This window comes from Ursus arctos, unplaced genomic scaffold, assembly GCF_023065955.2.
Source record: "Ursus arctos isolate Adak ecotype North America unplaced genomic scaffold, UrsArc2.0 scaffold_26, whole genome shotgun sequence".
In the NCBI taxonomy this organism is placed as follows: Eukaryota; Metazoa; Chordata; class Mammalia; order Carnivora; family Ursidae; genus Ursus; species Ursus arctos.
This window is the reverse complement of record NW_026622941.1, coordinates 40,749,453-40,768,855: the sequence shown is the minus strand read 5'-3', so window position 1 is coordinate 40,768,855 and position 19,403 is coordinate 40,749,453. Positions and strand designations below refer to the sequence as shown.

General features: G+C 36.6%; 1 protein-coding gene across 9 annotated transcripts in view; it reads right to left on the bottom strand.

The window, feature by feature from the left end:
• Positions 1-19,403, bottom strand: part of LARP4 (La ribonucleoprotein 4) — a 192,818-nt gene that overhangs the window by 6,158 nt on the left and 167,257 nt on the right. For 3 of the 9 annotated variants that reach the window (XM_026501893.4, XM_026501891.4, XM_026501892.4), the window contains 7 exons: positions 14,409-14,621; positions 13,703-13,806; positions 8,912-9,124; positions 8,225-8,273; positions 7,775-7,879; positions 5,336-5,494; positions 16-140 (listed from right to left, as the gene is read on the bottom strand). In XM_026501893.4, coding sequence (XP_026357678.1) covers positions 16-140; positions 5,336-5,494; positions 7,775-7,879; positions 8,225-8,273; positions 8,912-9,124; positions 13,703-13,806; positions 14,409-14,621 — 968 coding nt within the window. The remainder of the gene's footprint in view (positions 1-15; positions 141-5,335; positions 5,495-7,774; positions 7,880-8,224; positions 8,274-8,911; positions 9,125-13,702; positions 13,807-14,408; positions 14,622-19,403) is intronic. The other 6 variants (XM_048216778.2, XM_026501894.4, XM_048216777.2 and 3 more) reach the window with 3 other exon arrangements.

Sequence of the window (19,403 nt, the reverse complement as noted above, 5' to 3'; positions counted from 1 at the left end):
ACACTGAAACTGTACCTTAACGTGGGAGGCTCAGCTGCACCTGGAGGACTGGTACTCATGCTGAGTTGCGGGGCAGAGGTGCAGTCTGTCTGGTCATCCTCTGCAGGCACTGGGCAACTCACTCTCAACTCTTCATTATCCTTAAAGTAAAAACACATTTCAAAATTAACTCACAGACACTTCTCCAAACAAGATATCCAAATGGCCAATTAGCACTTGTAAATACAGATTCTCAACCATCTCAGTCATTAGGGAAATGCGAATCAAAACCACAGTGAGAAACCACTTCACACTCACTAGGGTGGCTATAATCAATAAGAAATAAATGTTTGTGATGCTATGGAGACACTGGAACTCCCATACACTGAGAGCGGTAATACAAGATGGTGCATTTTGGAAAACAGTCTGGCAGTTCCTCAAAAAGTTAAACACAGTTACCATATGACCCAGCAGTATATACCCAAGAAAAAATGTCTACACACAAATGTTCATAGTAGCATTATTCATAGTAGCCAAAAAACTGTGAACCACCTAAATATTCATCAATTGATGAATCGATAAACAAAATGTGGTATATCCACATAATGGAATATTACTGTGCAATAAAAGGAATGAAGTACTGGTACACACTACCACAATGGATGAACCCTGAGAACATCATGCTAAGTTAAATAAGCCAGTCACAAAAAGACAAATACTATATGATTCCACTTATACGAGATACCAGAGTACGCACATTATTATATAAAGTAGAATGGTGGCTGCCAGGGGCTGAAGGAAGGGGGAATGGGTAATGGGAGTCGCTGTGTAATGGGTATAGCATTTTATTTTATTATTCTTTTTTAAAGATTTTGTGTTTTAAGGAATCTCTATACCCAACGTGGGGCTTGAACTCACAACCCAGAGACCAAGAGTTGCATGCTCTACCAATTGAGCCAGTCAGGTGTCCCCTACAGCATTTTATATTTACAAGATAAAGAGTTCTTGGGGCACCTGGGTGGCTTAGTCGATTGGGCGTCTCCCTTTGGCTCAGGTCATGATCCCAGCATCCTGGGATTGGGCCTCGCATTGGGCTCTGCTTCTCCCTTTGCCTGCCACTCCCCCTGCTTGTGCTCTCTATCTCAAATAAATAAAATCTTAAAAAAAAAAGAAAAAAAAGATAAAGAGTTCTGGAGATTAGATGCACAACAATGTGAATGTATTTAACCAACCGAACTGTACACACTGAACAATGCTTAAGATGGTGTATTTCTGGGGAGGGGATGAGGGAGAGAATGTAAAGCAGACACCACGCTGAGGGCAGAGCCTATGCAGGGCTTGATTTCACCACCCTGAGATCAGGACCAAAGCCATTTCAAATCAAGAGTCGGATGCTTAACTGACTAAACTACCCAGCCACCCCTTAAGATGGTAACTTTTATACTACATGCAATATACCACAATTTTTTTTTAAAGATTTTTATTTATTTGAGATAGAGGAAGAGAGCAAGCATAACGGGGGCGGGCGGAGCAGCAGAGGGGAGAGGGAAAAGCAGGCTCACCACTGAGCAGGGATGCAGGGCTTGATCCCAGGACCATGACTTGAGCTGAAGGCAGATGCTTAACTGAATGGAGCCACCAAGCGCCCCTTACCACAATTTTAAAAAGTAAAAGAAAAACAATAGCGAGGGACACCTGGGTGATTCAGTTGGGGAGAGGGGTGGGGAGAGCGAGGAGAGGGCTGGAAGGGAAGGAGAGGGAGAAGCAGACACCCCACTGAGCAGGGAGCCTGATGCGGGGCTTGATCCCAGGACTCTGGGATGATGACCTGAGCCGAAGGCAGACACTTAACCAACTGAGCCACCCAGGCACCCCCAAATTTCAGGAGGTTTAAAGGTAACATTCAGAAAAACTTTGTAGAAAATATAGACAAGTACAAAAATAAAAATTAGGAAAGCCAAAACAAAATCAGAGGTTCAACCTACAAGGTGCAATATCAACTTAAGAGTTCAAGAAAGAAGAAAAGAGAAGTGAAGAATTTATCAAAGAGTAATATACAAAAATTTTCTAGCATGTAAGGATGAGTTTCCAGATGGTATCCAGTGCAATGAATTAAAAAAGAGCCATAGCAAGATACACCTTAATGACATTTCATAGAATACCAGGGATGGGGCGCCTAGGTGGCTCAGTTGTTAAGCATCTGCCTTCGGCTCAGGTCATGATCCCAGGGTCCTGGGATCGAGCCCTGCATCAGGCTCCCTGCTCAGCAGGAAGCCTGCTTCTCCCTCTCCCACTCCCCCTGCTTGTGTTCCCTCTCTCGCTGTGTCTCTCTGTTAAATAAATAAAATCTTTAAAAAAAAAAAAAAAAGAAAGAAAGAAAGAAAAGAAAAGAATACCAGGGATAAATAAAAGATCCTAAAGGCCTCCAGAGAGGGAAAAAAAGAGGTCAAAGGAGGATCAGATAGGTTTCTGAAAAGGATCTCTGGAAACCAGATCGTTTCCTAAGCAAGATATAAAAAAGAACAAACCATAAAAGAAAGACTGATGAATATGACCATATTAAAATAAGAACCTGTTTCCACTCACAAATACTGAACACTGAAAACAAATCATACATTAGTAACATACATTACTGACAAAGGATTAGTATCCAAAATAAAATTTAAAATTCCATGATCTGTAAGATAAGGGATAACCCAATAGAATAAAAGGTGCTAAATACTTGACACTTTACAAAGAGAAACTCAAATGGCCAATAAAACATGAACAGGTAACTTAACCTCAACAGTAATTAAATTTTAAAAATGTCCTATCACTCAGCAATTCCACTATGTATATATCCTAAAAACAGGGTCTGTGTAGTTTGAACATTCACAGAGTTGCTTATAATGTCAAACAGCTCAAGCGTCTATCAACAGTAGAATAATGATATTCTTAAAACAGAATACAACAGTGCAAAATGAACTAGTTTTATCAACACCGATGAATTTCACACAATATAGAATGAAAGAAATAACAGAGGAATAGATATTCCATTTACGTTGTGTTCAAAAACAGGCACATTGAACAGCATACTCTCTAGGCTAGGGGCTGACAAATGAAGGCCTGCTGGCCATATCCAGCCTCTGAGTTTTGTTGGTATGGCCTATGAGCTAAGAGTGGTTTTTAAGTTTTTAGCATGTGGCCCACAAGCCTAAATATTTACTTTCTGGCCTTATTCTACAGATAAAGTTTCCCAACCTGGAATGGTAAAATTATAAAGAAAAGCAAGAAAATTATCATAGCAAAGTCAGCATGTTTCCTCTGATGGAGAGGAAGGGAAGGAATAGGAGGAATCATAAAAGGGGAGGGGAGACACGTGGCATGGCTAAGATGCTGGTGATGTTCACTGTCCACAGTTGTGGGTTGGGATTACAAGGGGAAATACACTTTATTCTTCTTCTTCAAAAACGTATGTATGTGTGAATCACACCTCACCAAATGGGAGAAGCCATCAACTATAAAATGCACCATTATTTCATGCATTACTAAGAAAAAACACTGCTACTTAAACTACAGTAACGTTTAATTACAGATTTTCAAAGGTGGGGAAACTGTCTATCTTAAGGCTGATGAGAAAACTATAATATTGCACAATTTTTTAAACAAGGGAAGACAAAGAAATACCTTCAAAATTTCACAGAAAAACGCTAATACAGAACTCTACAGAAATAAGCTACTGACCCAATGTGAAAACAGAAAAACATTTTTGGAATGCAAGACCTCAAGAAATTTATACTAAAACCCACTAATTCAGGAAGCTCAAGAAGATGTGACCCACCATATTAAAGGAAAGTAAAACAAAAGTAAGAAAGAGTGAGGAGCCAACAAAATAAAGGAAAATTCTCAGGATGATGGTAAAGTCAAGCCCCAGCTACATAATTGTCCAGCAGGCCACAACTGTATACGGAAGAAGAAATAATGGCAGTATACTACGAGGTTCGGTTATGGAAAAAAAAAAAAAAGTAGTATCAAGATGTGACTTAACCAACTGAGCCACCCAGGCACCCCTGCTTTTTACTATCTTAGTGATACTAAATTAATAGGGCATCTTATAATGGATGGTATCCTAGATATGATGCAGTACAATATACAGGGGGGATAAGAAAAGTAGTTGGCTTAAGTGAGCTAAATCCTTATATTCTAAATGGAAAGTAAATAGACAACATCACAAATTGGAAAGTCAAGAAAAAAAGTATATTGGGATGCCTGGCTGGCTGTCAGTGGAGCATGCAACTCTTGATCTTGGGGTCGTGAGTTCAAGCCCCACACTGGGTGTAGAGATTACTTAAGAAAAGAGAAAAAAGAGAAAAGAAAGAAAAGAAAAAATAGCAGTATAACCATGTTAGTTAGAAATAAAGGGGGGGGCGCCTGGGTGGCACAGCGGTTGGGCGTCGGCCTTCGGCTCAGGGCGTGATTCTGGCGTTACGGGATCGAGCCCCACATCAGGCTCCTCCGCTATGAGCCTGCTTCTTCCTCTCCCACTCCCCCTGCTTGTGTTCCCTCTCTCGCTGGCTGTCTCTATCTCTGTCGAATAAATAAATAAAATCTTAAAAAAAAAAAAAAAAAGAAATACAGGGGGAAAACGGAAAAAAAGCTAGAGTCGAAATGGTTGCAGAGGACTACTATTTTTCACTACAAGGCTAGATGTACTACGCGTATGTACTATAAAATAAAAATAAAAATTGAATTAAAAAAGGGAAGAAACTGAGAAAAATATGTGGGGTGTAAGGATTCAGCACAGGAAGAAGTCTACACTCAAAAATATTTCAGGATGGGGTACCTATCCTAAAGGCTGATATTCTAACCCTTTGATATCAACTCTCCATTATTTGAAAGCCTGAGTTTACCAAACTAACTTAAAATTCATTTACATCATTGACTAATTATAGGCACTTAAGTGCAAACACCACTTTTCACCAGCTTGCATTAATTGGTCCTCCAAGCTGAGCCGACTGATACAAAGACATGCAAAAGTGAAGAAATATTTTATTCTTTTAATTGGTTTAATTTTTATTTATTTATTTATTTATTTATTTATTTATTTATTTATTTATTTTAAATGAACATATAATATATTATTTGTTTCAGGGGTACAGGTCTGTGATTCATCAGTCTTACACAACACCCAGTGCTTTATTGGCCTGTGTAGCTTTATCATAAATCTTTTCATAACACTCAAAGTAAGATGACAATCCCATGAATAAAAACTATGATAGAAATACATATTAAATGCAAATAAAATTTCAAATAATAACTCTGCAAACAAAAGCTAACTATGGTCCTATAAGTAAAAGATGGATGCCTCAGTGTTTACCTTTTCTTTGTAGACACCTTTAACAACATCAGACATCCTGCTCTCCAGAACAAGTTCACCTGGGGTTCTTGATGAACTTCCAGGTAAAGGAGGAAAATTTGAGGCTAGTAAGTCAAACTTTGGTGTTGGAGCCTTTGCTTCAGCTGAAGACTGGGGTCTCTAAAAGACACAAATCATAAAACAGGTCACATGCCAATCTCATTCCCTAACCTGTACACCACAGAAGCTGAAAACCGTAAGGAAACAAACAAAACTCTAAACTAATGCAAAGAATTGTCTGTTCTCGTATAAATTCCTGGCTTCTCATCTCAGTTGTGCTCTCATTTTTTTATCAATCCTACTTACCTTTCGCCAACTTCCCCTCCTGTTTCTTTTGCAAACTTCGCCACACTCCTTAAGCCTGCTAACCAAATCTCCACTATTTGCTAAGTTTGTGATACTCCCTTCCAGAACAAAAATAAAAACCCCTATCTGACCTAAATTCACCATCAGCTTTTCTCCTTTCATACAGTCTCAACAGAATAATATCCTCCCTTGAAAAATCTCCTGATCTGCCTTTCTGCCCACCATCCTATACCCTCTGACAAGCCTCTCACTTGTACTTCCTCACCTCTGTACTCATCACCACTAAAATTGCTTTGGCAAGTCACCAATGCCTTCCACAATGCAAAATCTGACAGACTTTTTTTCCTGACCTCATATAGCACCTGGCATGGTAAACATACTTGCCTTTGGGAGCTCATTCCTCCCTCAGCTTCTGTGATACCTTTCTGATTTTCAGATCTCACAATCAGGTGCTTGAGTCTCTCTACCTACTCCCTTTGACAGTTTTAGTTTCTACGTGGTTACTACTCTTTCCACTTCCTACTCTCCCTGGGTGATAGCCTCTACTCATGGCTTCAATTACTACCTATATGCAAACACCTTCACAACAATCTTTTTCACTTTGGGTGTCTTTCTGGCTATACACCACTGGAAATTTACCAAAACTCACTGAATGGTACACTTTCAATATTGCCAGCCCAGACCTTTACCTGAGACCTAGACATCTATTTGCCTATCAGCCCTTTCTACTCAAATTTTGCTTGGATACTTCAAGCAACATAACAAATAATCCCATTCTTCACCCACAAAGCTATGTTCCCAAAGTTCCATTCCTGACCACTCTATTTAAATCACTTACTCTACAAGTCCCCTGAATGATTTCATCTACTTTTATGATTTCAATTACTTCGTGTAAGCTTACAAATCGTAAATTTTATCTCTAGCTAAAATCTCCTTCCTGCACAAAGGCACTTCCACTCTGCCTTTCCTACTGGAAAGCACGCTTGTCTCCTTTTTCTTCACCCCTTCAGTCCTCAATCCTCAATATATCTTCAACATATTAAATGGACTTCAAAACTAATCTCTTCTTTCCTCAATTGTTCAGGGCCACTTGAGGATTCATGTGGACTGCTGCAATAGTATCCTAAAAAAGTTGTTGCCATGTCATGGCTGCCCATGGTACAGAAAGTTATTAAAAAAAAAAAAAATACTATTTTAAGAGGTTCACAGTTTGCCCTAAAGACCATTCTGTGTAATAATGCATTATGTTTTCTTCTTTGAAAATGCTTATCTTTTCACTACTTATATATGTAATATTTGCATATATATTATATATAGCCTACATGCTATATGTATACTACACTGATAAGTGCGTACAATTCACTATTTGTACGTGTAAAATAAGTACTATACTACAATTTATAATTTATCTGTAAATTCTAGGCAGGGTTTTCTTGAGACCTCTGTGGGTTCCTACACTATTCTGATTTGTCAACCCCTTTCGCTCTCACTTAAGAGATGCCAAACATTCCCCATGAACAAACCACAAAAAACAGAGACATAATTTGAAGCTAGGTAAGTCAAAATTCAATAAAAACATGTTTAGAACTATAAAAATTTTTTAATCTATAAGCAGTTTTATAAGATTAGTGGATAGAAGAATAAGTAGTAGGTAGAGAATTCCCCCCCCCCCCGGCAAGTAACAATTAATAAACAGTTAAAGTTTCCAACACCATCCAGAGAGCTTTGTAAGTGAATGATAAACACTTTATCAAGTTGGCAAAAAGTTATATATTTATAGGGCTACTGATAAACAGGAACTTTTGTTCAATCTCTGTCAGAGTGTATACTGGCACAACCCCTATAGAAAGTTATACACTGGGGGCGCCTGGGTGGCACAGCGGTTAAGCGTCTGCCTTCAGCTCAGGGCGTGATCCCGGCGTTATGGGATCGAGCCCCACATCAGGCTCCTCCGCTATGAGCCTGCTTCTTCCTCTCCCACTCCCCCTGCTTGTGTTCCCTCTCTCGCTGGCTGTCTCTATCTCTGTCAAATAAATAAATAAAATCTTAAAAAAAAAAAAAAAAAAAGAAAGTTATACACTGGCAGCAACTTACTGAATTGTGACCCAGAAATCCCATTTCTAGGAATTCTCCTTCAGGTGTTATCGCACACATAGGAAATGATGGTGGTATGAAGTTATCATAGCACTGTTTGGAAGACTGAAAGATTGAAACTACTTAAATGTCCATTAATAATGTAATAAACTTTTCACTGAATATTTTCAATTTCTGGTTTTTCAACCATGTAAATATATTAGTATTGAAGTAATTTTTAAAAAACACGAGCAACACAGATCAAATCCCTAACTACACATGTGCTTTAAGGGTGGGGTATGGTGGTAGTAGGGGGTATTTTAGGGTCAAGGCACAGGTTCTATTTACTTTTGCCTAATACTATAATCAATAAGACAAAAACCTGGAAAGACCGACCACAAGTCAACGCCATACTAAACCACAAAAGAAAAAAATAAATGAATAAATGTAATAAAGGTAAAAAATACTTACCTGGACTCTCTCATCTTCTCGTCGTCTTCGACCTCTGAAAAGAGTTCTCCTTTTAACAACGATAAAAAAGGTGGGTATGATGGGAGGGACAACTCATAAATTTCTTCAAATATATAATACATTCTATCAAAGATGGGTGAATTTCTAGTTTAACTATATTTTCTGTATCTCCACTATTAAGAGACAAATATGTATTCTTCTGAAGGGATCCTAAACTAATCTACCAAAAACTTCATCTACTACCACCACCACAAGTAAGTTTGGCCCACTTTTATTAAGCAGTGCTCCTTCCACACCACAAGTATATCAGGGTTTTTTGTTTCATACCAGTAGAGTAGGCAATAAGGTATAACTCTGTTTCCATAGTACAGAAGCTGTAAGAAATTAAAGTAGACTGCAGATAGGATCTTACCTTTCTAAGCTATTCTTTCCTCAGTCAACCATAAAGAACTTCAGAGTACCTTTATAAACCTCTGACTCAGAGCTATATTCTATATGGGCACTATAAATTTCTTAACAATTATGAAAACTATTAACCATGTTATGTGAACACTGTATTCAATTAGCATAACCATACACCAATAGTTAAAACAAAAAATAATCACTAGATCATGTTACTTAAACATTCACATTACAAGCAAAGAATTTTCATATACCGTATCCATATTTATTACCATATCTCCTTACCTGCCCCTACCATAGTCCCCATTTTGTTCCATCTGTATAGCAGGAGTTTCTTTTGGAAGGTAGCTTTGCTCCTGATGCCCTGTCACTGTAGGGTTATGCCGTTCAGTTGGAAAGTTCCTTGAACCAGATCTGTTTAATGGTCCATCCCCCAATGACACAGAGACCTCTGTCGAGTGTTCTGAACCACTCGATGACCTAAAATGAGGCTTCACACTATAAGAAATATAAGATCACATACATGAGAGGATAAATCAAGACAGACAGAAAATCTTTCCTCTTCATGGTAAAAACTCTATTTAATGGGACAAATTAAAAATTGCCTTCTACTGTATTCTGATTTTCTACAATTTGTTATACATAGAAGTGTCACATTATAAAAATGTAAACTCTTTTATGTCTCAGATTTTTACATTTAAAAAAGTTGTTTGGAGATATTTGTGGTAAAATCCAAAGTTCTTCAAGATAAAGCTACTTTTATTTCAATACTCAAAATGCAACTAGGATTTTAACTAATTTAACACCAGTTGCAGTCTTGACACACCTAAATCAGCCAGGCTTTAAGCTTATTAATGAATTTATGCCATACATTCTCAATGGGGCAACATCACCCCTAGTGGGAGTAAGATTTACAGGGGGTCAGGGAGTGGGGAGGCCCGAGAAGGAACAAAAAAATCCCAATCTTACTCCTTTTATGCATAGGGCACAGATATACATACATTACATAAATACATACACAATATCTCCAGTACTAAATTTTCATAGAGAAAAATAGGGGGGATGTCTAAAAAGGTTCTTTAGGGGAGTGACAATGAAAACCAGAGAAACGGTGCAATATATTAAAATCCCAGCTTCTTACTAAATTAATTGTTCAAAGATCCTATGTGAAAAAAAGCTAGGAAAATATAATGCAACTAAATAGCCTGGTGTGGCTTCATGAATTAGGTATGGAATCCAGTAAAAAACAAAAAACCCCAGTAACTATGAACAAGAGTAGCTTTTATCTTGGATGATGGGTATACAAATCCATCTCTCTAACAATGTGTAAGCAGATTAAGCTAGGGTGGGGGTAAAGGAGAGGCAGAGGCTACAGTTTAATCAACAGTGAAAACACCTAAGTAAGCCCAAGCAACTGAGGATCTTGGCTCTACAGTACAGTTTATACGAGGAAGTAGGAGATTTATATTTGGCCCCTTATTTTAGTTTAAAAATTCCATTTTTACAGGCTATTTTCATAGTTATAAATTTATATTAATAAACACACTGTCAATTCCTGGTTCTCTGGAATTTGGACTTAAAACTTCAAAATAATTATAAGCCCAATAATTAAACATTAATTCCAACAATATCTCCAGCTACCCTGTTCTTAACAGAAAATAAAAAAATGAGGTTACTGCCATTAAAACTTAAAACCAGGTGACAAAGTTCGGTTGAGTTTCATAAAGATTATACGAAATAATTACTTTATGTCACAAAATAGATTATTTTTTTGTTTTTTTAAAGATTTTTATTTATTTATATGACAGAGAAACAGAGAGAGCCAGAGAGCACAAGCAGGAGGAATGGCAGAGGGGGAAGCAGGTTCCCCGATGAGCAGGGAGCCTGACATGGGATGGGGCTCCATCTGAGGATCCCAGGATCACGACCTGAGCTGAAGGCAGACACTTAACCAACTGAGCCCACCCAGGCGCCCCACAAGATAGATTTTAACAGGAATGAAAATTACAGATGTTAACACAAAGTATTTCCAAAATATTTTTATTATCCATCACATCTGAAAATGACCTCATGAGGTAGATATGCTGTTTATGTTATCTGTTCAGAAACTATCGTTTGCCTAAATTTTCTCATTGCATTTCAATATATCCAACAGATAAGTTACTAGGTTTAAACAGCCCTCAGATCTCATAATCTTACCCTTCACAGAGAGGGACTTAACAATCTCAGTCCAGGCAAAAGGAAAAAAGATAAAAGTGATAAAAGATAGAAAGGAAGAAGTAAAGTGACAGAAAGAGAAAGTATGAAAGGTAGAAAAATGCCCAGACTTCTGAAAGTTAGTCCTAGTCTCTCTAAGTAGGTCTAGTGATCATCACTGGGCTGTTACAAGGTTCATATAATAAACTACAAAAGGGCTTCCTAAACGTTACTTTCTCCTTGACTGATAACTTCAAATAAATAAATAAACAAACAAATAAAAAAATAAAGGTCTGGAAGTGGTCACTTTTTAGAAGAAACAAGGATTAGGGTCTGTCAAAAAACTCTCTTAGTTTCATCTGTAATATCTGCATTTTGTAAGAATACTCATGTATAATTTTTGTAACTAAAAATTAACAACTTGTACTGGTCAAATATATGAAAAAGGATAGTACATGAATGGTTTTGAATAACAAGCAAAATTATACTAAATCTGCCTTGTACCTTCAAAAGTTTTAGGCGCACCTCCTTAAAAACGAGGACGACTGCACTGTCATTCTTAGCTTTCTTAATGTGATTTCAACCGTCTCATCAAGAAAGCACAGCAAACAAAAACAAGTGACAATAAAGGAACACCACGAATCCATTTAATACATTTTTTAGTCAATAATCTGCAAACCACCAGTACTTTTAGTTATTAGTTAAAAATCGCTTTCAGTCTACCTTGTAAGAAAGAAGTACATTCTACTTAACTGTCTAAAGCAAAATTCACTCTTTAAAAAAAAGGTGGAATCAATACATACCTATCTACAAAGCTACTCTTTCTAATCAGGGAAATCTGTATTTTCTAGCAAGGGAAGTTGCAAGCTGTCATTTACTCTAATTAAATTATTTTTAAGATAAAACTTCACCAGCTCTGGCAGAGGAAAGGAAATGTTCTGATCTCAGGTCTGCTGATAATAATTAGCCATGGAACCCTAGCAAGATTTTTGTCCTCCGGCTTTCACTTTCTTCATCTGTAAAATGAGTTAAAACTACACCATAACAAAGGTCTTTCCACATTTGAACACCATTCTACGTGCTCATGGGAATTAATCTTTTTGAACAACAGGACGGATTAAAGGACAATGTGTGAGGCTCCCTGTACTTCTACTCATTTGACGGAGCAATACTTGAGTTGTGAAGCTGTTACTTTATTACCAAACTAAGAATCATCTACAAGAGCACAATAATCATTTCATTTATGAAGAATCCTTCATCCTTGTAATATGAAGAGATCACATCCGAAACTTCATAAAGCAGTAAGAATGGGTATATGCTGTAAAATGTTTATAACACTTAAAAACAATCTTCAAATGCTTTAACCAATTGTGTCAAAGTGAGTCAAAAAATTCTGAATAGAGGATGGTATACATGAATGCTTCCAGAATCCACGGAGAAGAATATTTAATACCACAAGGCTTCTTTCTCTAGTGCAGCATGTTTCAGGTAAACCTTAAAATTCTTAAAAATTCTTAAAAAAGAATTAAGTTCCTAGAAGTCATTTTAGAAGAACATACCCCATGTGGTCTCCTTGAGCTATGGCAAGGAAAAATCACTGAAGAAATAATTTAAAAAGCCAAAAACCCAAACCCAGGGGGCTAACAAAATAAGCAAAAAGACAATAAACGCGAAACTCTTAAATAAATCTAAGCCACTATATAAGCCCTTTTTTCTTTGGATAATCATACTGTCAAAAGCCATAATATACCAAATTATTAAGATTATCAATTAATGTTTACATAAAAAGAATAATACTTAAGAGACTTATCTTTTATATAATAGCAAACAGTTTCCAGAGTTCCCAATAATTTATTTAGAAAACCGTTTTTTTTAGTGTAGGCTCTGAAGTCAAACTGGGCTCAAATTTTGGCTCTCCCAGTTACTAGCTACATGCTCGTAGACATATTTAACCTTTTATGTTTCAATTTCTTCATCTTTTTTTTTTTTTTAATATTTATTATTTATTTGGCAGAGAGAGAGACAGCCAGCGAGAGAGGGAACACAGGCAGGGGGAGTGGGAGAGGAAGAAGCAGGCTCATAGCGGAGGAGCCTGATGTGGGGCTCGATCCCATAACGCCAGGATCACGCCCTGAGCCGAAGGCAGACACTTAACGACTGAGCCACCCAGGCGCTCCTCAATTTCTTCATCTTAAATAGATACAATAACTATCTATCTTATACGGTTATGAAAACTATGATAAAATATGTAAAACCTTAAAGACAAAGCTTTAGACACTAGTGTTCAATAAATGATAGCTATTGTCTGAACACTATAGTTCATGGAAATCATTTCAAAGGTCAATTTAAAAAAATCCTAACTCATTTTTCCAGCATTCAATACTCAAATCAGCAAACATTTATATTCTCAAAAAAACCTCTCATTCTCTAAAATGTTACCTATTTAACACATTAAATGGTATTTAAACACCAGATTTTATGTTACTGTAATAAAATAACTTTCTATTCTTTTATTATTAAAAAATCAGTATGTATTATGTACAATCTTAGTTCTCAACCTTTTTTTATACAAATTATCCACTATGAGGTCAAAGTGTGCTTATTAATTCTAGAGTAAATTGTTTTAAACTTTTTACTAAGTCTGTAAATAAGCACTGCGATTACAGTTATTCTTTAAGAACTACTGGGAATTGTGTACAATAAATTCTACTACGTTTTGTTTTTTGTTTTTGTTTTTATGTAGGTTCCATGCTGGGTGTGGAGCCCAATGTGGGTTTGAATTCACAACCCTGAGATCAAGACCTGAGCTGCAATGAAGAGGTGGATGCTTAACTGGCTCAGCCACCCTGGCGCCCCATTCCACAGTGATTTTTATCTTACCGATTTTTTTGGAATGGTCGAGGCATATTCACAGCAGCAGCATTTGTTTTATAAGATCCTGGTGCATTAAAGCCATTCACAAAGCTACCATTGGGAAAGGGAGCCTGAAAGAAAATGTAATGTTTAAAATCAATTAATGAAAAGCGCAAAACCTAGTATGAAGGCTGTAAGAAACTCCTGATGAACTAACCCAGCATCAGATTTTTAAAAGATTTTTTATTTTTAAGTAATCTCTACACCCAACATGAGGCTTGAACTTAAGACCCTGAAGCTCAAGAATCACATGCTCCACTGACTGAGCCAGCCAGCACCCCCTCAATTTCTTTTACAAGGCAAAAATAATTTTAAGCATTTTACTTATTCACTTTTGTAAAACTCACTTCAAGTATCACCTGATTTACTGAAGAAGGAATTATTAGGTCATTACTTAATAAAGTACATTTCTCTCTGAAAAAGTTTAAGTGAAAGCATTTTAAACTAATCAGGATTTACCTAATCTCTCATTTTAATTCATTCAGCAAAATCTAAAGAATAAAATTATAGGAACCAATAGCTCAAGTCTTAGTCACATGGGGATTAGATATCCTTATCACTACTTAAAAGCCAGAAAGAAACCAATATCAACACAAAACAAAATAAACTAGCTGATTTCTTCAAATTTCAGCTTGAGTGAAAAGTTTTATACTTTTGTAAGGATCTCACTTACCAGTGGTGTTTCAAAGTAAGGTGCAGGATTTGGTGACCAAGACTGAGGCACAATACTATAGACCGAGTACTGTTGATGAGGATTATATACAGGCTGCATAAAAACTGGTGAGGCATACTGTGCTTGAGTTTGAATGGGCTGACTATACATACTAGAATCCATTAATCGATAACCATTCTTAGCAAAAAATGTATTGATGGCTTTTATCCTTGCCTAGAAGCAAGAGGAACACATTATAATGAAGGACTAAGTGTGCATTTTCACAAATACATTTAATTTACATTTTAAACAAATTTTACATGACTATGTTATTTCTGCCGACTATACAAGTCAGTAGAGCAAAAGGAAATGACTGATAGCTTTAAATTATTTTAAAAACTTTTGCATGGCCAATATAACAATGAACAAGGTAAAATCACAAAAGTCAAAATAGTAAAACTAACTGCAAATTATCACAGACAAGGGGGCTAATAATCCTAATAAACAAATTTAGAGAAATGAACAGAGTTCACAGAGAAAAGAAAGGCAAATGGCTCTTAAACATATGAAAAGATGTTAAACCTTGCTTATAAGAGAAATGCAGTTAAAATGGAATTAACATTTCTGACTTACAGGATTGGCAAAATATCAAAAAATTTGACAACATACTTTGTTGATAAGGTTGTGCCAAAATACACTGATGATGGGAATATAAAATAGCACAACCCTTATAAACAAATATTTAGCAGTATCTTCTAAAAATTACATATGCATTTACCACACTCTCATCAATCTCACACTTCAAGGAATCTTTTCCGAATATACAATGAACAAAAAGTTTTAAAAAGGGATGCACATGACAGTTCACTAACACTAACTATAATAGGAAGGGGAAAAAAACCAACCCCAATGCATACACACACACACACACACACACACACACACACACACACACAATAACAGTCCATCAATGGCTGAATATACTATATCACATCCACACCATTAAGTACCATGCAGATGTAAAAAGAACTGAGGAACTGCTCTAAGTACTATTATAGAGCGATTTCCAGAATATATTATTGTGGTTTTTTTTTTAAGATTTTATTTATTTATTTGACAGAGAGACAGCCAGTGAGAGAGGGAACACAAGCAGGGGGAGTGGGAGAGGAAGAAGCAGGCTCCCAGCGGAGGAGCCTGATATGGGACTCGATTCCAGATCGCCGGGATCACGCCCTGAGCCGAAGGCAGACGCTTAACGACTGTGCTACCCAGGCGCCCCCAGAATATATTATTGTTTAAAAAAAAAAAAAAAAAGGTAAAGCAAGGAGGATAAGAATATGTATAAGTAAGCTATTGTTTAGCTAAGTCAGACAGCGATGTAATATATACTTGCATTCACACATATGTATGTGTATGTATTTAATATACTGTTTTTTTTTTTTTCAAAGATTTTATTTATTTTAGAGAGAGAGAGAGAGACTACAAATAAAGGGAACAGCAGGCAGAGGGAAAAGCAGGCTCCCCATCGAGCAGGGAGCCCGACGCAGGGCTCAATTCCAGGACTCTGGGATCATGACCTGTGCCAAAGGCAGACGCTGAACCGACTGAGCCACCCAGGCGCCCCAATATATACTGTTTTAGGTATTTTACTTTTAAACCATAAACACATCGAAAATAAAATTTTAAAAATCAACTGTAAAAGTTAAAAGCAAAATTAACCTAAATGTGCATTTGTGTTATATTAGTAATATAACAGAGAAATCCTAAGTGATTTTGAGCCATAATAAAATCAACTGTTATGAATGTTCCTTAGGAATAAACTACAAGGCAAAGTATAGCAAAAAAATTTCTTAATTTGTTTCCAGAATTATATTCCTATTGGTATTGTTATTCTGATACTTTTGCATTGATTATGGAATACAGCAAATCAGTAATTACATTGGGGTCACTGAGATCTGAGACTTTCACACGGGAGAAAGAAGACACAGATGTGAGACCCAAGAAGTGAAAACCATGTAGCCTGAATTTAAATCGGAAGCATCAGTATAAACTCACAATATATTTTTGTTAAAAACAAACAAACACACACACACACACACACACACACACACTTCATAGCTCTGTTCAATGAAAGGCTTTCAATAACCACAAGAACTCCCTGTGCCTAGCCAGTCGGCTGCAAAATATCACCTCCCCATAAAAATAAAGTAGGGACTCCGGAGACTTGACTGACCCCAGGCCTTTGACACAAAATGTACAAGACACTGGAACATCTTGTCACACTAGAGAGCAAGCAAACCACTGAAAATTACTAGGGCTGTGACAAAAGGCCTCCTAAGTTAACTCAAAGAGGCCACAATTCATCAATAAGGACAACAAACACACCAAATATGTTTAAATACCCAACGACAACAAAAATACCCAAATGGTCATTTTTGAAGGTTCCTAGGGAACCAACACATTATTTTCAAAAACTGGTAATAAAAGCTAGAACCAAGCATTTATCATGCATTCCATATATGAGCTGTACCTCAGGGTAATAAAGATGATGGCAAGCCTCCCTTTATAGAAGTCATTCAACTAATAAATGGAAAAAAAGAAAGCCTGAAAATAGCACCTCTTTGCAGCCTTTAATTAACAGATGTAGTCAATGAGCAGTAGCACCTAGCATAAAAGAGAGACAGACACAAAAACATACAGGCTTTTTGCTCTCTCTCTGCTGCTCCCAAATCAAACCAAATTTTGATCAAGGCTCTAAATCTAGCTACCAATTTGCAAGAAATCTAGGGGATGCTAAACACACTAAAAAATATAACTAGCCAATTCAAAAGTGGGCAAAGTACTTGAATAGATATTTCCCCAAAGATGTTATGTAAGAAAGGAAATTCTGCAATATGCTACATGGATAAACCTTGTGTTATGTTAAGCGACATTATGTTAAGTGACATAAACCAGTCACAGAGAAACAAATACTGCATGATTTCATTTATATGAAGTAATTAGAGTATTCAAAAATCATAGAATAAAAGAATAATGGTGGTTGCCAGGGGCTAGAAGGAGGGGAGAATGGGGAGTTATTGTTTAATAGGTACAGAATTTCAGTTTTACAAGATGAATAAAGTTAACGTGAATGGATGGTGGTGAATTTGTTTAGTACAATTGCATTACGTACTCAAAGATGGTATATTTGATATATGTGTATTTTAGCACAATAAAAAATATAGCTAGCAAAATGTATGAGAAACTCTGCAAAACAAATAACTTAGTTATTTCAACATACTTTCAAAAGAAAAAATAAATACGTAAAGGATGAAACTACAGATATAAACAAAAAAATGAGAATCAGGAAAATGTGATAATATTGTAGCTATGATTTTTAAAAAATCCCTCCTTCAAAGCTACTAATACTAGTGTATTTACAGATAAAATTAAGTTTCAAATTTGCTTCAAAATAATTGGGGGCATGAAGAAATGAGTGGGAATATGGATGAAGGAAGACTGGCCACGCTCTACCAATTGTTAAAACTGGGACGGGATTCTCAATGATTGACTATACTATTTTCTCTACTTTTACGTATGTTTGAAATTTCCTATACTAAGTTTAAGGGGAAAAAAAAAGGAAAGAAAGCAATGCTCTAGGGGTGCCTGGGTGGCACAGCGGTTAAGCGTCTGCCTTCGGCTCAGGGCGTGATCCCGCCGTGATGGGATCGAGCCCCACATCAGGCTCCTCCACTATGAGCCTGCTTCTTCCTCTCCCACTCCCCCTGCTTCCTCTCCACTCCCGCTGGCTGTCTCTATCTCTGTCAAATAAATAAATAAGATCTTTAAAAAAAAAAAAAAAGAAAGCAAGCAATGCTCTAAAACTTAATAAAATAAATCAGACCATTTGTTTACATATTGCCTGTGGCTGCTTTTGCTCCATAGTGGAAGAGCTGAGTACTAACAACAGATTTCATGATTGGCAAAATCTACAATGTTCAACGTTCTGGTCCCTTAAAGAAAAAGTTTACTGACCTTTGTTACAGAACTAAATAAAACAGCAGCTCTTTCTGCCCATGGTTCCTGTCCTGTGCTATAATAAAACCATCTTTTTGCATGAAAAAAAAAGAAGAAAAAAAAAAAAGAACTAAAACAGACGTGAGAAGGTTAGATTAGGAATCGTAAGCCTCACTAACTTGTAAGGAATACCAAGTGAAATAATCCATGTTAAAGCATAAAAACATGACTTTAACAAATGAATGAAAGGTATATTTTATAATCCTTATAAACCAGGAATCCTCCTTCCCCCAAATTGTAACCAATTAAACAAGAAATCCATAATGGCTAATCTTGAAAAATCCTTAAAATATCAAATTGACTTTAACAGGAGCTAAAAAATTTACAGCTATTGCTTTTACTGAAGTAATGTCATATGCTGTAGTTTATTTAAATCTTAAAAAATACCCCATAAGAAACTAAAAGCAAGTAAATAACATTACTTTTTGAATGTGGTCCATTATCAAGAAAATACTAGCCCAAAGAAACAGACTCTAAGATAACCAGGTACTGGAAACAGCAGACTATGATTTTAATCCGGCCATTATGAATATAGATTAAGAAAAAACTGTTCTTTTTTTTTTTTTTTTAAAGATTATTTTTATTTATTTGACAGAGAGACACAGCCAGAGAGAGAGGGAACACAAGCAGGGGGAGTGGAAGAGGAAGAAGCAGGTTTCCAGCGGAGGAGCCTGATGTGGGGCTCGATCCCAGAATGCCAGGATCATGCCCTGAACCGAAGGCAGACGCTTAACAACTGAGCCACCCAAGCGCCTCGAGAGGAAACTGTGTTCTTGAAAGAGTTGAACAAAAAGGGAAATCTCGGCATAGGGGAAATATAAAAATGGAAATTCCAGAATAGAACTTGAAGATGAATCCAAGTCTACAGAAATTATCCAATCCAAAGAAGAAAAAGAGACTGAAAAAAAAGGAACAAAATCTCAGTGACACCAAGCAGTCCAATATATGTGTAATGGTGGA